Below are 20,333 nucleotides of genomic sequence, written 5' to 3'. Positions count from 1 at the left end.
CAACCATCACTATAAGACACACCATCACTGAGGAAATGATGAATATTTCCATACAGAGTGTTGGATGGGAGTGCAAGACACAGACGGAAGTCAGCTCCAGGTTTTCCCCACTTACCCATGAGGGCTGACCATAAGGCTGACCTTGCTCAGTGTGAGGACTCACAGGATGGCCAGGGCTGGGTGCCTGGAGGAGGAATCTGAGCGGCCATCAAGATGATGCACGTTTTAATATTCACAATGTAAACAAAATATCCACAAACAGTTCAAAAAAGCCAAAGAATGGCTTTATTTAAAAAATTTAAAATGCCCTTGAAAGAGACCCTTTTTGCATAATGCTTTCTTAAAAAAAAAAAAAAAAAAGAGAGAGAGAGAGAGAGAAACAGTTCCCACAAAAACATCTTTACCAAACATGGCTAGATCACTTCAGAACTGAAATCCTCAGATGGAACAGATGAAGATTTCTGTGAGCTGCTATGTCTCAGAAGCTTCAGGTCTATCCAAGAGCATCTGTCTGGGGCCCTTTAGCAGGAGGGGACCTCAGAGCCTGGGCTGTCATCCTCAGGCTGTCCTTGGGGCTCTTGGTAGTTCCCAAAATGAGAAAGAGGAAATCCCAGTTGGGATAAAGGTACAGAACCAGGAAAATGCTAGATAAAGAGCCTGAAGAGGCTGAGATGTTAGGAATGATCCTAAACATTCGGAATCTGAAAGGCAACCAAAATAAGGAGAGATGAGTATTACTACACTACGGTACTGTGTATCTGCTATAGTACAAACTACTCCTAAGTGTTTCTAAAATCAAAAAGGGGTTTCTCTCCTTCCTACTGACCAGGTAACCATCCAGATTACAGCTCAAAATCTGTGTGCTCCTGGGGCTTTTACCCCATGCACCACAGTGTTACGTTTTACACACACATACACACACACACACACACACACACAACCCCTCCAGAATAATTTTGAGTCAGACTATGGTGGTTTTTCAAAATAAAGAGAGGCACTGAGCAAGAGGTCCAAACTTTTCCTACTCATCTCTGTCAATCTACCAGACCTGCTGTTTCGGGTCTGGCTTTTCCATGAACAGAAAAGGGAAATAGGCCACCTGAGATTATCCGTTTGAAGAGAATAAAGTTTAGAAAGTTCTTGATAGGCCATCATGTACTTCCCCTGGACAGTGCTCAGCTACATAAATAGCACAAGAACACTCAGTTTTGGGAGTCTGAGGGCTGGCAAAACCCTATGGCATGGCTGAATTACAGACCTTGTGTAGAGAATGTTTACTTAGGCAGGTAAATTAAATGATAAAAAGTGTAATTATTAAAAAAAAAAGGCAGAGCAAGACCTCCTCTACTCTTTAAAAAAAAAAAAGGTTCTGTTTTTCTTCACAGCGCTTGAGGTTCCCCCACTCCCAATCTTTGTTGTTCTTTAATGCAGTGAGGGTGAGCATTAAACACAGTGGCCGGGAGAAGCGAGAACAGTGCAATACTGTCGACCCTGTGTGTACTTCTTCATATGAGGGATGTCACCATCTCAAGGGATTAACTGAGTGGACACTACTCTCTTAACCTCCATGCAAAGCCTCCTCTTCCCACCCCTGCCACAGTTTCCTCTCCTTTCGCCAACATATTGGTGATGGAACTGCCTCAGCAAGAAAGGGCAGTTTAGATGGATGAGCCCTGGAAATTCAAAACCCTGTCCTGCAAGCCTCCTCACACTGGAACATGCCGCCTAGTAAAACATTTTACAACACATTAAATATCCTGGAGTCACAAAGCTGTGCGGATGACACATTTGAACATTTAAGGAAACTATTTAGGGACAGCACAGGTACGTATCATTACACCATAAGAACACTTAGAGCAGGAGGTTTCTGTCCAATCTGCCTCCTGGCGGTGATGTCAGACCCAACTATGGCCTCCACCCGGCAACCGGATTCACAGCTCCTCTTGAACACCTGCGAGTGGCCTCAGTCCACCTTTTCTCTCTCCTTTGGGTCACCATACCACCTGTCCTCATCGAACTCTGGCCTCTGACATCACTTTGACAGTCTGTGCATCTTTTCCCTCTAAGTGCTGTGATGAACCTCAAACCTAAATCTTAGGTCTGTGCTCGGTCAACCTCTCAGCAATGTGGACAACCACCAAAGCAAACAGGAAGCAAATTTGCAAACCTCTTCAGCTCTGATGAGCTGCAGTGGGTGTTCCATTCCAAGCTAAATATGTTTTCTGTAAGTAGCTGAAATAGGCTTGTTTACGGCAGGTGCTCCTGTGTTAAGGACCTCCACAATAGCAGCAAAGCAATAGCATCCTAAACGTGGTCATTAAGGGTGCCTGCCCTTGGCTGAGGCCTCCCTGCAGCCCTTCAGCCTAATCCATTAGGAGCTTCCACCTTGGGCAGCAGTAACACTCACATATACTCCCTGGCTCTGGTTCAGCTAGTGGCGAACAACATTCTGGGATTTCAGTCTCAAAGAGGAATCAGCCTTCAGTCAAACTGTGATCTAATAGGAGCCTTTAGGGGTTTCTCTGAGGAGGAAGTTACTAACGCATAATTTGGCAGGAGCTGGTGATTAGAAGTCTCCATTTAAAAAAAACCCACCATCAATATATACTCTGCAGATTCCTACCAACACCCATCAGTCTTATTTCTGTGGTGTCCGTATGTTTTCCAGTTGCAGCTTTACTATTTCTTAAAATGGATAAGTCAAAAAGACCCTACAACATACAACATTAACAACAAAACAATGTAAGAAAGTGACGACATTATGTACATAAGTACTGTGTATAAACTAGAGAAATGACAAATCTTCCAGGAAAAGGAAAAAAAAAAACTTACGTCAAGTGTTAACAGTGATAATATTAAAAAGAAAACTTTGCATTCAATGGAGGTTATACATATGTAATGTAACAATTCAAATACCTACAAAATTTAAAAAAAATAGGCAGCACTGGGAGAAACAGCATGAGGGAGGAAAATAAATTGGAAAAAATATGGCCATTAAACTTAGAAGGCCCACAGAATTATTCAAGTAACGAAAGGGTTAAAACCCTACATATGTATTCATTTTACAAGAACACACTGACTTTTAATTGCTGTTTTTCAAACTTGTCCCTATTGTGTTTTAGTAGGGAGAATGCTGCAGGGCACATTCCCAGGGGATGGGTGGGTGGGGTAGGATGACCACCTGTGTGGAGCCCATCCACCTGGAAGATACTGGGCAGTGGTGGCCTCTCCACCCCCAATTTCACCTCCTTCTCTTCTGCTTTCCTCTAGAGAGGACCTCTCAGATTGCCTTTGGAGTTCATTTTAAATTTAATAAAATTATTTGCTTGGGGTAAAAACGTATTTGCTTGATAAGTTTACAAAGCCAGCCATTATCATGCCTTTTTGTAATGATACTCTGGAGACCAGGAGAAATGATCTGGAATACCCTCTTTGAGAGCAAAGCAGAACCTGCCCATTTCAGGAACTCCAAGGGGCTGGGGCTGGGGCTGGGGACCAAGTCTGAGAGCATGCTGACGTTGGGCTGCCCCCTTCAGTGAATCCAATGCATCAGGTCTGAAGACCTAACCATCATCACACAGGCCTGGGGCAGCATTTCCAATTCCCAGCTTCAACCCCACCTTCCCCATCTGCTTCCTTCCTCAATCAAGCAAGCATGCCTTCCTTCAGGGGGCAATATGAGGAGCAGGTGGCAGTAGATTGAAAAACAGCAATTTGCCTTTGATAAAGGTGTTCTTTGAAAATGAGTATTTTTTGAGGTTTGCATTTTCCAAAAATAAAAAATGATAAAATGGTCTTGCCGTCCAAATCAAACTCTCTCTCTCTCTCACACACACACACAGAGGAAAAAAACCAAACCCTGCATGCGCCAGGAACAGTAAAATGACCAAAATATTATAAAATTAACCAATAAAGTGCATGTTCCTTACATATTACACCTGCCCCTTTTACAAACATTTCTTTCAGAAAGTCACATGTAGAGGCTCAGAATCACATGGTATTATAGAAGGGGTTGGTTGTCCGTTTTTTATCATTTGCTTTTTTCAGTCTCCTTAGGGGGTGAGTTCTGCCGTGCTGCTGACGGGGCACTACAGCCAGCCCTGGAGCTGGGCCTGCACCCTGCAGTCCCTGGGTCTGTACCAAAGGAAGGCCTCCTTCAGAACTAGTCAATTCAGGTCCTGCCCTGGGGAGCAAACACTGCTGACTAGAACCAAATTCTTTGGCATACTGTACAAGGGGCCTCTCCACCGGCTTGCTCTGTGCGATACACTCTGTTGTTTTGAGTTGCTCTATGAAATACTTGGTGGGCTCTAGGTTCTGGGGAGCATTTGGGTTTTCTGGGGCCTCCTGGGCCTCCATTCCCGAGCCCATTCTGAGGAAGGGCTGAAGCAGTTTGAGATGAGGGGACTCAGAGCAGACAGGCCCCGTCTCCGGTAAACAGTCTTTACAGAGGTCCAGGTAACCTAACTTGGCGAGGGAAGCTGAACGCCTCATCTGCGATGGTTTGGGGAGCCCTACCTGGGAAATCGCTCGGGACTCGATTTCTTTAGCGCATTCCTTCACCCCACTGGGGCTGTGACTGAGACCCTTCATACCGTCACTACTAGAGCCGTGTGGGAGCTGACAGGCTACAGGCGATGGGTCCAGTTCTTCTTGTTGCTCCCCAACACTGTCGCCGAGTTTGCTAATTAAACACAGGTCTTCGCAACTTAACTGGGAGCCCCGATATGGCACTTCACCGCCCCTGGAGAGGGGGCCCTCCTGACTTTCTTCCCAGCTGCGCTTCTCCGCAGAGGGCTCATCGTCTGTGCTGCTGCTTTGCTCTGTGAAGCCTTCCAGGTGAACCACCGTCTGGGGATGCAGGTAAGCTAAGCTGGCACCAAGCAGGTGGGCTGAGTGACTGACAGAAGGCGCTGCTATCTCCGGGGCAGTTGCTGGGCTGTTGCCCCAGTCTTCAGGGCTGCTCGGGGTGGGGGCTGGGTGGGCGGGCCTGCCGTGCTCATGCTCGGGAGAGGAAGAATGAGGCAGAGGTAGCGCTCTGGGGTGCAGGGAAGCCCGGTCGGGGCTCAGTGTCCGGTTCCGATTTTCATCCAGTGCACAGAGGACAGCGATGGACTCCTCCACTCCCACTTTCCTCGGTCCCTGCGCCCCGCTCTTTCCGCTGGTGGCTGTTTCCCCGTCCGGCCCGTGAGCAGGTGTCGTGGCCGTGTGGGTGTATCCCATGGCTTCTCTCTCCCTGGGGAGAGGCAGAGGGACTGCCGGTGTCTCAGGTCCCTGGCACGAGACTGACGTCCTCTGGTCCTTCAGGACTCCTTCCTGCTGCGTTCTGGGACCTGACCCTGGGCACTTCTGAGGAGCTGGCAACGGGCGAGACCCCAGCAGCTCGGGTGCTGGAGCGGGGGCATGCTGCTCAGAATGGGGTAGGGAGCCAGCCTCGGACCCACTGCATTTCCCGTTGCCCTTGCTCATCTCTGGTTCCTTGGGGACAAATGAATGTTCTAGGGTGGCTTCATCACTCCTCCCTTTTGGTGCTAGATCTGCCACAGAAGAAGAATCATTCTTGGAATTCTTACGAGTGGACAACAAGGTACAAGCAGGGGCAGCACCGTGGTGCTCTTGCTCCTGCCGCAAGCGCTCCTCAAACTCCAAGGTGGCTCGCCTCACGGACCCGGGGTACCACTTGGCACCCGGGGGCATCCCTGGGCCCCAGAGCTCTTGTTCCCCCTCAGCTGGTTCCTCTTCTTCCAACTCTGTGGTGGATGAGTGTGCCACCGGGCACCCTTCTGGCTCCCACTTCCCTGAGTCTTTGGCCAGTTCAGGCTGGGCTGTGCAGGAACCTCCACTCTGCTCCAGATTTCCAGGTTTGTTCTCTGCGGCTTGGGCCCTCTCAAGGGGCAGCTCATGGACGATGTGCTTCTTTGGTGTATGGCATGGAATGGATAGGACGTCGCCTTTCACTTGAATCTGTCCAACTCCTTGACTGATGGATTCAATCTCAGTGACGATTTCTTTGACTGAAATTGCATTTTCTGAGTGAGACTGCATGAAGATGTCTGGGCTGACCAGTTCTGAGATTGCCTAAGAAGAGAAAACAGCGAGATGGTTATGGCAAACTGTAATCCAATTGAAAATGCCAGATGTTTTGCTTACTAATCCTCTGATCCAGGAGAACCTTCTGGCTCTCTGAGGACACAAATCATGGAGTGCCTGGGACTGTCCTCTGCCTGGGGTTGTATTCTGTTTTGTCGTACAAGAAAAAACCGGATTCATCAAAGGCAGAGATACAAAATTAGTCACAGGTTGTGTCACTGTCTAGTAAACTTCTGTTCTGTTGACTCAAATAGGATTCTAATCCAGTATCTTGCTCCAAAAGTAAAAAGCAAGTAGCCTTGGAGGCTCCTATAATCCTTATTTTCCTAAGACCATGAGCCTTCAGGATTTAGGCCATACTGGGGTAAATAAAACCTCTCCTCTCTAGCCTATCCCCTTCCTGTTTGATCCTAACTTGGTTCAAGGGGAAGAGTTCCACTGAAGGGCTCAGTGGCCACCTTAAATATGCCCAGTGTTAGAAGAAGCTGGATGTCTGATGTGGAGACTCACTGCTCTCTTCTGTCCTTTGTCTTGCCAGCTTTCGTCCACATCCTCCCACTGCTTCTCCCAGCAGCCGCATCCCAGCACATGGGGGCACTCTATATCTGACTGCACAGTTCCTATGTTTCACATGGCTTCTTCCTTGGCTTATGCAGCCACATGCCTGAGCAAACTTAGAAACTGCGAATCTGACATTTTAATGTTCCACCAGTTACATATTCCCAGATGGATTTAGAACAAGGCCAAAGAAAACTGGCCAATGCAAAATCAAGTCCTACTGTAAAAAAATAAGAATTTCAAAATTTAGAAATGGCCCTTGGACATCTCTTAAAGCAACATCATTATGACCATCAATCTACTTTGTTAACATTTTTATAAACCTTCAAGGTACAGTATTTCCCTAGGAATTGTTCTTGTTTTTCTCCTTCAAAAAGAGTCAGAGCTAGTACAAACTAACAAGATCAGTTATGCCTTTGGGAGAAATCTGCTGGGACATCAGGCAGAGGCGAACTTGCCAAGGCTGGGAGAGAAGCCACAGCAGGCCCAGTGTGTGCATGGGCTGTGGAGAGAGTGCTCATATGACCAGAACTTTGCAGAAAAGCTATTTCTGTCAGAGCCACTACATCCACTAGTCCAAAGGAGAGCTCAGGCATTCTGATCTTCCCAGTAGAAATGAAATAGAGGCATAGCTTTTGGGGAGAGGAGAAGACAGAAGCAGAGGCAACAACTGCCCTGGGGTAGTTAAGAAGAGAGAGAACAGATGAGGAGTGAACGAGGTGGTAAATATAAGTAGACAGCAATTAGGAGATGTCAAGAATCTAGTCAGCTCCACTGAAATCGTGAAATGACTTCATTTATCTTAGAGTACATCTGTCCCCACTTGCTTCCCAATTACTGTATTATACTGACATAAGATATCATTGTTTTTAAGATGCAACCCAATTTCAAAAGTCAAAATGAGAATAAGTGTGAGTCTTAGAGTTGATGATGTATAGTAATTCTTTCCCTGGTCTGAGACGGCTCATAAGAACTCATGCCACTGAGACGAATCCTGGGATTCTGTCTGCTCCCAAATCATTTCCCCACACCATCCCTCAATTCTTGAATACCACAGCGTCTGCAATGAGGAACAAGTCAGAGACATTATTAATAGCAAGAACTCAGCATGGGAATCAGTTGCTACTCCAACAACTATTAACACACGTCTAGTCTTTGAATTTTCTGAGGCAGAAAGAATTTCCCAAACAAATCCATCCTCTCAAAGAGACACACGTCTCACTCAGGCAACAGATCAGTCCCTGGCACCTCACTGTTGGTGAGATTTGATCTGAACTGCAGAGGTCCCAAGGGGACCCTCTCCTTGGTCAGGCAGGACATTTGTTTTGGCTAATCCCTCTTCCCTCATCCCCTCTCAGAAGTGCTTCCAATGACACCAAAAGCCTGGAAAGATAAATTCCTTGAAAGGCAACTGATTTAGAAAAATATTTAAACCCTAAATTTTCACGCCAGACTGTCTCCCTCACATCGCCTTCCTAAATCTTTAGCAACATCAAAAATAGAGTGAACATAGCAGAGTCCCAAATATTTTGTCATTAAAGAGAACTTCATTAGGCATAGAACTATAAAGACAGTTTTTACCTTTGACTGTTCCTCATCTATTGAAGACTCTTCAGATGCATGGGGAGTATTACTCAGAGAGCTGCTTCTCTGATCATCAGCTGTCGCTTCGGAAGGGGCTACTTCGACCACTGACAGCCGACAGCCCTCGCTCCTTCCTCCTCCCAGTTCCTCCATCCTTGAGTGAGAAAAAGATCGGGACCGGGTTTCTTGGGAAAGCTCTACAAACTTCTCTAGCGCGCTAAAAAAGTCAATGCGATCTGTACTGAAATCTGAGACTTCAGCCTGGCAACTGGGTTGGGGGCTCGGTGAGTCAGGATCAGGGGACATGGGGAGATCTTTCAGGCGGGATGTCAATTCTTCCATGGGCAGTAAGTGGACGTTCATGTCTGCTTTCAGTGCGTCTGTCTCCAAATCTTCCACTGTTAAGTCTGGGAACTTGTTGGCCATTTCTGGGTCCTGTCCAGGTTGGATTAAGGCTTTGGATGCATGGCAGTTGTCAAGAGGGAATTTTGATTCATTGAGACAACACCCTGATGAGCATCCATTGATGTCATTTAGGTTTAATTCATCTTCAATCTGTCCGGCATGAAATTCCCTAGAAGTAAACTCCAAGCAGATCATTCTTTCTTTGGTACACAGGCCTTTCTGATTTTCATCCTGTGGGACGACATGTTCCACGAAGACGGGAGGTATGGGTGGGTGACTCTCCATGGTCTTCACCTCGGCAATCTGGTCTGCTGAGGTGGTGATCTCCTTCTTGTTGAGTTCTAGTCCTGCTTTGCAGATGGGTTCGTGGTGGTCCGAGAGGTCACTATCTGAATGAGATCGCCAGAGCTTGTTATGCCGCTGTTTGCTGTGGAGGACATGCATAGGAAATGTCTTACTCTGGTTTGTGAAAACAATCAATACCCTCCCAGGAAACCGCTCCCAGATAAACTTAAATCTTAACCTGCAAGATGCTTTGTTAATGCCCAATGGAAGTAGGTAATCAACAGTTGAAAAGAGGCTCAATTTCACTAACAGCAAACAACAAAAACAAAGCAAAATAACAACAAAAACAAATGAATATGAGATCTGATTTTTTACTATCAGACTTATAAGAGCTAAGACAGTTGTTAACAGCCAGTGTTGATGATGGTTTGGTCAAACTAGCCCTCTCATAATACACAGTTGATAGGAGTGTGAACTGTAGAATTTTAAAGAATGAAATCTGGCAATAGCTCTCAAAATCTAACCCTTTAAACAGCAACTCTCCCTTTAAAATTTTTACTTGGAGAAATACTACTACCGAAGTGCACAAAGCTATACATATAAGGATGTTTACTGTAATACTGCAACACCAAAAAAAATTTATTTAAATTATAGTCCATACACTTATATGAGGCTATTAAAAACAGTCAAGGGGACTTCCCTGGTGATCCAGCGGGTAAGACTCCGCGCTCCCAATGCAGGCAGCCCGGGTTCGATCCCTTGTCAGGGAATTAGATCCCACATGCCGCAACTAAGAGTGTCCTCATGCCGCAACTAAAAGATCCTGTGTGCCACAACTAAGACCCAGTGCAGACTAAATAAATAAATAAATAAATTTTTTAAAATTAAAAAAAAAAAACAGCCAAATATTTTAGTGGAATGATGTTCAAGGTACACTATTAAGTGAAAAGCATGTTGAACACACTTGGAATAGTCAGTTCCCATATTAGAATAAGTATAGTAAAATATCTAGAGGAACATCACCAAACCGGTAACAGTGTTCCTAGGCTTTTACTTTTGGGGAGGGCTTTACATTCTACACTCTGTAGTATGTCTACAATTTTTGAATTAAAAAAATGAGCCTGATTAATATTAATAACTGGGGGAAAAAAAACCAAAACAGCATCCAAGTAATACAAAGAGAAATAATCAATATAGGATTAATCACTGATGTGGAAGTGTGAGGAGGGTGGTAATCTTTCTTGAATTAGAAAGCAAAGATGAGGGAGTTCCCTGGCGTTCCAGTGGTTAGGGCTTAGTGCTTTCGCTGCCATGGCCCCGGGTTCAATCCCTGGTTTGGGAACTAAGATCCTGCAGGACATGTGGCGCAGCCAAAAAAAAAGAGAAAGCAAAGATGAGGCTAGTAAATCTGGAGAAAAAGGTTGGTAACAGAACGGAAGAGGATAAGCGTGAAGTACAGGCCTTTTCATAAGCAACTGTGGATAAAAACCATCAAGCTAAAGTGACCCCTGGAAAAGGAGGTGGGCCAAAAAGACTATATGCACACATCCATCCTTTGGTTGATTTTATGGAGAGAAGGTCTGCTGAGATCTCATTTCAAACCACACTCTAACAAGGAAGCACAGTTCTCAAAGCTCCAATGAAAAAGGGAAAGGTGGCCCTGTGGCTGGGCAGGATCACCTGCCCAGGGAACAGGTTGCTAAATGTGGCATTTGGGGGTATGGTTTCCATGACTTACAAGCTGATGAAGAGCTACCTTGCCGCAGGGTGGAATGGAAACAGCCCAGAACAACTAACCCTGGGCTCAGGGCCATACCTGCCTTGGCTGCCTGTGAATCTCTGCCGAGTCACATGCCTGCACTAATGTGAACCCCTGTTTGTGCTCAACTCTGCACCTGCTCTCAGCTCCCCCGCCTGCCTGCTGCTTGGGTGGGGCTCTCTCGGACTCAGGCCTACCCAGCAGAAGGGTGCTTTTCTGGGTAGGGCACAGGTCAATTTGTTTATGAAGACAAGCTATAATCAAGTAGCTGGGTGTAAGGTGGGGTTTTCCCCCTTTCCAAGCTGCACGAACTCCAGCCACCCCTAGGAGGAGACAACGTATCACACACCCCAAACGAGTGAGTGGCTGTGGGGAGGGGCAAGCTGACTGGTTGGATAGGTGGGTCCGAACTGTACTTTGTGACCAACGGGTGCCAATGTGCTCCCCTTAAAGCTTCTTCTTTTTTGTCTGACACCCTGTTTCCTGACCTAAATAGTACTGTGTTCTCCAACTTCCATCCCTCACCTATCATGAGGATGTTCAAACCTGCACCAAGTCCTCTCAGCCACCACCCACCAAGGCAGGACAAGTCCTGTGATGCAAATCACTGGGAAGATATCTCAGGGAGTAGCTGTTCTCACCCTAATAGTAAAGAACAGCTTATCTCATCAAACAACAGGCAAATGGGAAATTTTCATGATCCCGAGAACCCTCCAAAGTATGTTTTTAAAAAACTGCCTGGAAATCACTAATAAATTGAGAGGGAACGAGAGACTGATGTTATGCTATTAGGCACCAACAGTGCAAGTCTCAGAGAAAGTAGCTGACATCATAGCTGCTTTACCCAGCAGGGATTTCCTTCTCTTCTTGGGGAAGATATTCATCAGAAAATATTGGGTCAGGGCTCTGGAATTAAACTGACACCTCTTGTAAAGGAGAAAGAAAAATCCCAATCCAAAAATAAGTCTGATTCTGCTGCCTTTTTCATTTTTGCAGTAAAACCTGCAGGGAGAGTGGCAGGCGGCTCTCTGACATAGTCATTATACTCATCCCCACAGCTTGTGAAGCACTGCTATTCCATGTGGCCCTTCCCGATTCCCCCTTCTCCTCCCAGTGCAGGGGTTAGTAACCAGTCACCTGAATTTTGTGCTTATCATTCCCTCCCTTTTCCTTATTGTGTCATCGCATGTTTTGTTCTAACAATATATAGCTTAGTTTGCATGTTTTGAATTTTACATCAGTGAAATCATGCTGTATGTATTCTTCTACAACTTTTTATGCCTAATATGTTTTAAGACTCATCGATGTGTGTAGCTGTGATTTCATAGAGTGTAGTGAATATGCCACAATTTATTATTCATCCACCCTGTTGATAAGCAGTTTTAGCTATTACGAACAACACTGCCATGGACATTCTTGTGCCTGGTGCACACTTTGGTTTCACAAAGGTGTTAAATATAGGAGGGGAAAAAAGGTGGGTCACAAGGCATATGTGCATCATTAGTTTTACTTGGTATCACCAAACTGTCTCCCAGTGAAGCCTTTTCTCAGCCAGTTTATTCTAATGCTCCGTCACTGGTAGGAATAGGTGTAAGACATTAGATCATATTTGTTATTTTAAACTGTTAATGTTTATACTCAGCTGACTCCCCCGACCTATTCCAGGTAGGCAGCAAGTGCCAAAAAGAACTTCAGAGTTGGTTTGTGGCCTGGATGATGCAACCAAGTCTCAGGTTCTTGTCCTCCTTGAGTGGCCTCTGACCTGAATTTGGATTCACTTAAACACACTGACACACATGAGATGACTGGGCCATTCTGGGTAAGAATGTGGCTTTTTACTTAGTAAATGAGCAAGAAGGAAAGCTAAATGACAGGATGCATATGATGTCCCATTCTCTTGCCTCCACTTTCTTTCTTATTGTTATATGTTTGGTAAAGTACCAACTCTGAGAAAATTATATAGAGGAAAATACTGCTAAAAATGGAGTATCAGTTGTAGTAAAATCAGACTATTTATGGTCACTTCTTAGGGCATTAGGCAGCCTATAGAGAAGAGGAGAAGGAAGAGAAGAAGCATCAACAATTGAGCATTTTCTGTGCTGTGCGTGGTCCTAAATACTTTAAGATTATTTCACTGAAAAGCTGTTAAGAAAATCCTTTAAACCTTACTTGTGATTGACTGTCACCTGACCAGGAATCCATGTCCTCTCATTCTCGGGTTCCCTCCTGCTGGCTGACCACTGTGTACCAGCTAACTAGACTTCAATGTCTTCACCAGCAAAGCCAGGGTGAAAGACAGCTCTGTCTCCTCTGGCCCTGCTGACAGGGACATTCAAACAATCAAAACTAACATCTATGAGGACATGTGTCACGAACTCTCCCTGGCCACCACCCAGTTTTTCTTCCTTGCCCCTTATACACTGGAACCTAATATCTCAGACACATGGTCCAGCTCGCAGATGCATGAAATCTGAACTTGTCTAATGGAACATAAATCTGCCAGATATCTAAATGATCCAACTCCAGAATAACAAACAGGGTTGCTGGTAATTTAATGGAGGGTTTCAACACACACACACACTGACACACACTGACACACACTGACACACACACACCCCTCCTCCTGCCCTCACTCCCATCCCCCAGCTATAAAAACAGAAAAAATAAAATTAGATATGAACAGTATCAGTGCCTTTATGATACCCTCACTTTTAGGTCTAAAGGAGACTATTAAATATTAGCCTCCCTGAGGCTTAAAGACATACTAAAAGATGCAAAAAGTCCCTTGTATTTCAGAGGGACTGTCACTGTTTGGTCCACCCTCTCACATTCTGATTAAGAGACTGTAACCAATTCATAAATCACTACAGGGGCCTAGAGTCACTCTGTTAAACTTTTCTTCTACCAAGAGGTCAAAGTACCAAGCTAATACCCTCAAACAGAGGGCTGCCACCTCAAGTTAAGCACCCAGTGCCACTCTGGACAACCAATGGTGCTTGACAATGCTAGGATCAGAGCTCTATCTCTTTGGGAAAACCACCATGTGCCTTCTGGGAGAAGATATGAAATACAAGATATCTAAGCACCTGGAGAGGAAATGGAATTTCTTTGCAAATACAATTGAGTGGGATTTTCCCAAGGACTTTCCTCTCTTGGTGACCTAAGCTGCAAGGCTTGACAGAGCTTCAGACCGTCACAGGAATCTGGGGCTTCTCCTTCTTTGCTCTTCTAAGCAGACAGACCCTGGAGCAGTACTCTAGGGCTGGGCAAGAGTCTGCGAGGCCCAATCTACTTGGCAGTCAGCCTGGCAGGTAGCCTACAAGTGCTGTTTCTTGACAACACATCATAGATTGCAGACCCTAACAGCTATATACCCAAGAGGCACTCCTACTCTTTTTCCTTACTAGCAGAGGCCTGATTTGGTTTGACTGTTCACTGCCCCACAGTTTCAGGGAATGTGGCACTTCCTTAGCACCAGAGAGTGAATGTGAATTTGTTTTAACCAGTCCAGGAAATTCTATTTTCCTACCCAGTGATTGGTTTTAAGAATATGACCCAGTCCTGGTCAGTGGTCCTGTGGGGGTGGGGTGGGGTGGGTGGGTGGCAGTCAACTGGGGAGCTTCTGGGAAAAGTCTTCTCCTCTAATTGAGATGCCCATTCTTTCAGCCCGACGCTGTGGAATTTACATGTAGATGCCTAGAAATGTGGCAGATATCTGGCAATCATGAGGCAAATTCAAGGACCAAGCTATTAACTAAGGAAGGGAGAAAAGAAAGTAAGAGCAGGAAGATGAGAGCACCAAAGTCCCTGATTACATCCCCGAGCCCATTACAGTCTACTTCGGTGCTTCTTGCTACAAAAGAAGGTAAATGGTCCAACTTTTTTTTTTTTTTTTTTACGGTATGCGGGCCTCTCACTGCCGTGGCCTCTCCCGTTGCGGAGCACAGGCTCCAGACACGCAGGCTCAGCGGCCATGGCCCACGGGCCCAGCCGCTCCGCGGCACATGGGATCCTCCCAGACCGGGGCACGAACCCGTATCCCCTGCATCGGCAGGCGGACTCTCAACCACTGCGCCACCAGGGAGGCCCAATGGTCCAACTTTTTAACTACCTACAGCTGGGTGCTGGCTCCTGCAGATCCACTCTTCAGCCTTTCTACCCTGCTCTCTGCCCTGGAGACTGACGTATGAACCACCTCCACTGGTCCCCCTTTCTTCGGACTTCCACAGGGTTTGGCTAATGGCGAGCCCCAGCAGGAGACTGGAGGGAGGAGAGTGAAGGCAGTCCTCTAGTCCTGTAGCTCCTTCCCCGCAGGGCCACCCTGGCTGGCTGGGTCCCCTGACTGAAGGCTACCGCTCCTCTCTGAAGGTGCCTTTTCTCCAGGAGTCTCCTTCTAGGTTCTAGTAACTGCGCCATCCCTCTCTGGGCCCAGGAGCTATTACCAAACAGCTCTGCTGATATAAGTTCCTTGATTCCACTACAGTCCTACATCTTTGTAAACAGTCCCTTTATAAAGTCTTCCCTGTATAATCTGAGTGTGCTGCTTCTTGCTGAAATCCCAGTTGATGAAGATATTCTATTACTTGCAGCTGAAAGCAGCCTAAGTGACACCCCCAGCACTAGATTTTAGCTTTTAAAATTCAGGAAACATCACAATACAGAAAATTCCAGGACACTTCCATTCCAGTTTCTAACACAGTTAGTGTGTCTGTTGGTGGTGGAAGGCAGTGGCTGGAGGAACTGAATGGCACATGCATGTGTGTTCTCTGGGTAGCCTTGCAGGAGGGGCTTGATGAGAACCATATCTGAATAACCCTTAAGAGTACATAATATACATTATATACACTTTTATTTACAATAACCCTGTGAGCTAGGTCTCTTGATTTTCATTTTATAGATGGGGTCAGGTGAGGATCAGAACTGTGAATTAACTTCTCAAAGTTGCAGCAAGGGGGTGAACCAGGAACGGAAACCACATCTACTGACTCAAATTCTGTGGTTTTCTCACTCCCCAGGGCTTGCCCCTCCTCCATGAATCAAGACCAGGAAGGCAGGATGGAACCAAAAGGGAAAGGGAAGAGGCAGGGTGACTTGTGGGTTTATGTTGCCCTTTTTATCCTCATCTAAGATTTTTCTGAAATACCTTTAACATCTAAGAAAAACTACATACGCTAAAAAAAAAAAACCCAAAAAAACACCCCAACCCAACAGCTTGCCTGGGATTCCAGAATAAATACTGAAATTGGCAGGACACACAGTATCCTTCCTCTCAACGGGTCACGTGAGGACACTGCCTAATATCCGTCATGTGTGCGTCTGGGAATATACAATATTTGTGTCTCATCCAACCCTCAGATGCCTCTTTCTTGTGCCAAAAAGAACTGCTCTGTCCTACCTTCTGATGTAATCTAAAAATGTCATCAAAATCTGGCCCCAAAGACCTCTAAATTCTTTTTAAGTGGAGGAGACTTCAGGATGCTCCTAAGAGAATGGCTCAGATGAAATCATGCCAAGTACTGAGTAAATGGGAGGGGTTTTTTAGTGGAAACTGTAATGCTATGCTGTGGCCACATTTTCACAATACTTCGGCGGTGGGAGGGTGGTCACTCTGCCTGGTTAGGCTGGAAGGCTATTTACCATTTTGTTCAGAAGAAACACAGCCCAGATTCAAGAGTCGAGACCAAGTCATGAGACTCACTGGAGTCAAACTCTGGCATCAGCCCCGAAGGCTTCTAGGCAGCAGTGCCTTCACCCTAACAAAACCACCTAGAATGTGCCTACATGGAAAAACAAAGCAAAATATAGCACTCCATGGAACTACAGCATGTGGCATCTCAGGAAGTTGATCCTTGAATTCAGTTTACTTAGAGAGTAAACTGAATCTTTTTCCTGAGATCAGCTGAAGGTGGCTTTCACCACCAAAGGGGTAATAAAAATAATGTAGTGAAATTACTCATTTTATAACCAATTACCAAATTATTGTTGAAAGAGCCAGTTCTTATTGATACAGGAAGATGTTCAAGACCTAGTACTGGGTAGACAGAGAAAGACAAATACTGTACGGTGGTATCTCTTATACATGGAATCTAAAAATGCTAAACTCAGACAAAGAGAGTAGAGTGGTGGTTACCAGGGCGTGGGTGGGGTTGTTGAGGGAAATGGGGAAATGTTGGTCAAAGGGTACAAATTTCCAGTTATGAGATTATAAAGTTCTGGGGATTTAATGTACAGCATGGTAATTATAGCTAATAATACTGAATCATATACTTGAATGTTGCTAAGAGAGATCTTAAATAGTCTTACCACAAAAAAGAAACGGCAGTTATGTCAGGTGATGGAGGTGTTAGCTAATGCTACAGTGTTAATCAGCTTGCAGTATGTAAATGTATGAAATCAATACACTGGACACCTTAAACTTATGCAATGTTGTGCATCAATTGTATCTCAATAAAGCTAGGGGAAAAAAAGGAACAGTGGCAGTTAAGTGCAGTGTAAGTGCTCAATAAACGCTGCCACAGTTTAAAAAAAAAAAAAAAAGACCTAATACTGGGTGAAGAAGTAAGGCTGAAGAACAGGTTTTGTGGGAAAAAAAAAAAATCCATCAATATATGTGATAAGAGGTAAGATAATGTCAACTGCTTTCTGTGGTTATTGAGTTTCTAAATGATTTCTCCCTTTGTAATTTTCTGCATTTCTGCAAAACATATATATATAAAATCAGATTAAAAGATCTTAAAAAAGAAAACAAGAGAGCTATTTCTGGGAAGCCCCTTCATACCTCAAATGGGTTATATATATCCCAATTCTACAGATTTGTCACATGACCAGAATTACTGTTGAAGGTTCAGTGAAACCAAGCACTGGAAAAAAAAAAAACAAAAAAAAAACAAAAAACAAACCCAAAGCAGCAGCAGGTACTTGTTTTAAAAGAATGGGCCAGGGACTTCCCTGGGAGTCCAGTGGTTAAGACTCTGCACCTCCACTGCAGGGGGTGCAGGTTTGATCCCTGGTTGGGGAACCAAGATCCCACATGCCACGCAGCCTAAAAAAAAAAAAATTTCTAAGAATTTCAGCTAGCACTACCCTGGGAGCAATCAGTATCCATTTTGATAAGGCAGCTGCATCTGGCCTTAGAAGCTGTTGAGAAGTATTTATTAAAATCTGCACCTAATTGAGATCTGAAATAAGGGAACAGTATTTCCACCCTTTAGTTTAATGTCTTTAGTTTAGATTAAATGCCTAATCTTCCATGCTAATCTTAAATACTGGTACTTAATTTTTAAAAACTAGATGGATAGAGGTTTCAATTTTCAAATCTATCACACACTTAAATTAGGTGAGAACTAGCTGCAGAGAAGGACATTTCACTGTGCCCTGGGGAGCATAAAGGAGGGAAAACCTGAGGAAGTCAATTAAGGACTCACCTTGCCAGCAAGATCCCCTGGTACTCTTCCAGCTGTCTCATGAAGCTGGGGTTGGGCTTGGTCACTGTTCGTCTTTCCTTCACGTAGTCATAGGCTCGGTCCAGATTCCAGCCATACTCCTTCATCGCATAGGCAATCACAGTGGAGGCTGAGCGACTCACCCCCATTTTGCAGTGCACAAGGCATTTAGATCCGTGTTTCCTAGTTTGGGGGATTGAGGTAAGGAGGAAAACACAATAGTGAGTACACTTTAAGAGCTAGGTTCTAAATGTGTCCACGTCTCCTGTCTCGCCTTTCCATTTTCTTGCTTTGCAATTCACCCCACCTTACTGCACTTGTGTGCACCTCTAATCAAATGTGTGGGGCAATTCTGGTGCACTCAAACGATATTCAGTGTTAATATTAAGCCTCTCTAGTTCATTCAGCAAACATTTATCAGGGATTTACCATGTTTAAGACAATGTGCAAGGTCTGGGATGTAAAAATAAGTAACAGTTTTTCCCTAAAGTTTAGGACTCATTGGGAGAAGTAGACAATTAAAATTCAAAATGGTAATTGCAATGACAGTTGGTCACAGAGCACAGAAGGAAAATTTTCTCTTTAGAGACTGGACCCCATTTTGTGTGTGGCTGGAGGCCAGTCCTTTCAGCCCCAGGGGCACGTTGACGGCTGGCATGCTATTGAATTACAGGTGTGGCAGTGATTCATCTAATTTACCCAAATGTTGTGAGTTGCTTCCAGTTCCAGTTCCAGTAAGAGTTCTGTCCCGGGAGTAAAGCACAAACCAAATGAAACTAACTCTCCTCTTTACTCAGATGTAGCCCTGGATATTACTTTTCACAACACCACCACCCGTGTTCTGTCTAGGGACTGGCTATATAACCCGTGGAGCTGGATGGGACCATGTGATGTACCTCATGGCTTTCTCAGCAAGGAGGGTGGAATGAATAATTAGCTGTTTTTGTGTTTTTTTATGGGGTGGAAGTAAGAGAAAACAAAGTCACCATAAAGTGACACTAACAAACAAACAAACAAAACTCCTCAGTCTTATGCCAGAGCTCATTACCTTGGATCTGAGCATTACTCAGCTATGCTAATTCTGCTAATAACACAGTGTCTGGCCCAGAGTAAGCCTTCAAATATTTGCTAAATGTATGAACAAACTTATGGATCTCCTGATTACATCTGTCACTTGTAAGTAGGAACAACATTTTAAAATCTAGAAAAAAGAACATTTATTCTTATCACTAGTGTACGTGGGCTGGAATCCTTCCCAAGTGGTTATTCCAATAAATTAAAAAATGCACACATCAGCCTAACAGGGGAAATCTATTCATACACTCACTCACTGTATTACAGGAGACAAGCTTCCTTCCAGAAGCTTATAATCCTCCTGCTGGAGACAGACACACATGAATGTTAACTCACCAATGCAAGGAGGCATAAGGTTAAGTGCCAAAATGAGAGGGCCAGCCAGATAAGCTATGGGAATGGAGAGAATGGTCTGGAATAACTGAAACAGTCTCAAAAGAAAGGTAAAATTTTAGTGTCCTATGGTTGGTGCGCATATGTGTCTCTGTATGTTTGGGTGATCCCAAATGACTAGGACATGTTTGTTTTGCTTATGGCACCACAGAGTTTTCACTTAGACTACAGTTGGCAAGCCATGTCACAGTGACGCAGATGGAAGTTCAGACATGTGCTCTATATTTTCCCATCAAGCTCTGACAACTTTAATACATCGAATTTCAGGTCTATGCCTGCAGGCATGGAAGGTGCTCAAACTTGGACAATCTTAAGAAAAATACAATTATGAAATCCACTCCTATGAAAACATTTCTTCATTTTGAACTGGGCTTTTTCAGTGGATGGCTTCTAACTCAGGTAATGAAGGATCTGCAGTTAGTTCTCACCTAGCCCAATTTCACCTTTCAGGTTCATTGCCCACCCCACCCCCTCACTTCAAGTGCTAGACTGTCCAAATTAAGCCCAACATCACATTAGGAATCCTAAACTCACCACGTGTAGGTAGAGTGGCCCTGAAAATGTGGAGTCCTAACCACTGGACTGCCAGGGCCCTGATTAGGGTGAAACACGAGATGCCCAGGGTGCCACTTAAGGGGAGGCACTCATTCTGAGACGCTGACCTATACTTGCAGGACATGGAGAGTGCATGCCTCTCAGTAAATGTAATGTGGGCGCCTCACGTATCTCCCTCTAACCCCAGC

The 20,333-nt window shown here is 44.9% G+C and overlaps 1 protein-coding gene across 5 annotated transcripts in view; it reads right to left on the bottom strand.

The window, feature by feature from the left end:
• Positions 1-2,838: 2,838 nt before the first annotated feature.
• Positions 2,839-20,333, bottom strand: part of SSH2 (slingshot protein phosphatase 2) — a 244,035-nt gene continuing 226,540 nt past the window's right edge. For all 5 annotated transcript variants that reach the window (XM_060082986.1, XM_060082988.1, XM_060082990.1 and 2 more), the window contains 3 exons: positions 18,106-18,306; positions 8,230-9,064; positions 2,839-6,078 (listed from right to left, as the gene is read on the bottom strand). In XM_060082986.1, coding sequence (XP_059938969.1) covers positions 3,991-6,078; positions 8,230-9,064; positions 18,106-18,306 — 3,124 coding nt within the window. In that variant the 3' untranslated portion in view covers positions 2,839-3,990. The remainder of the gene's footprint in view (positions 6,079-8,229; positions 9,065-18,105; positions 18,307-20,333) is intronic.

Source organism: Mesoplodon densirostris, chromosome 18 (assembly GCF_025265405.1).
Source record: "Mesoplodon densirostris isolate mMesDen1 chromosome 18, mMesDen1 primary haplotype, whole genome shotgun sequence".
Classification (NCBI taxonomy): Eukaryota; Metazoa; Chordata; class Mammalia; order Artiodactyla; family Ziphiidae; genus Mesoplodon; species Mesoplodon densirostris.
The sequence above is the reverse complement of the archived record's forward strand: the minus strand, read 5'-3'. Positions and strand labels throughout refer to the sequence as shown.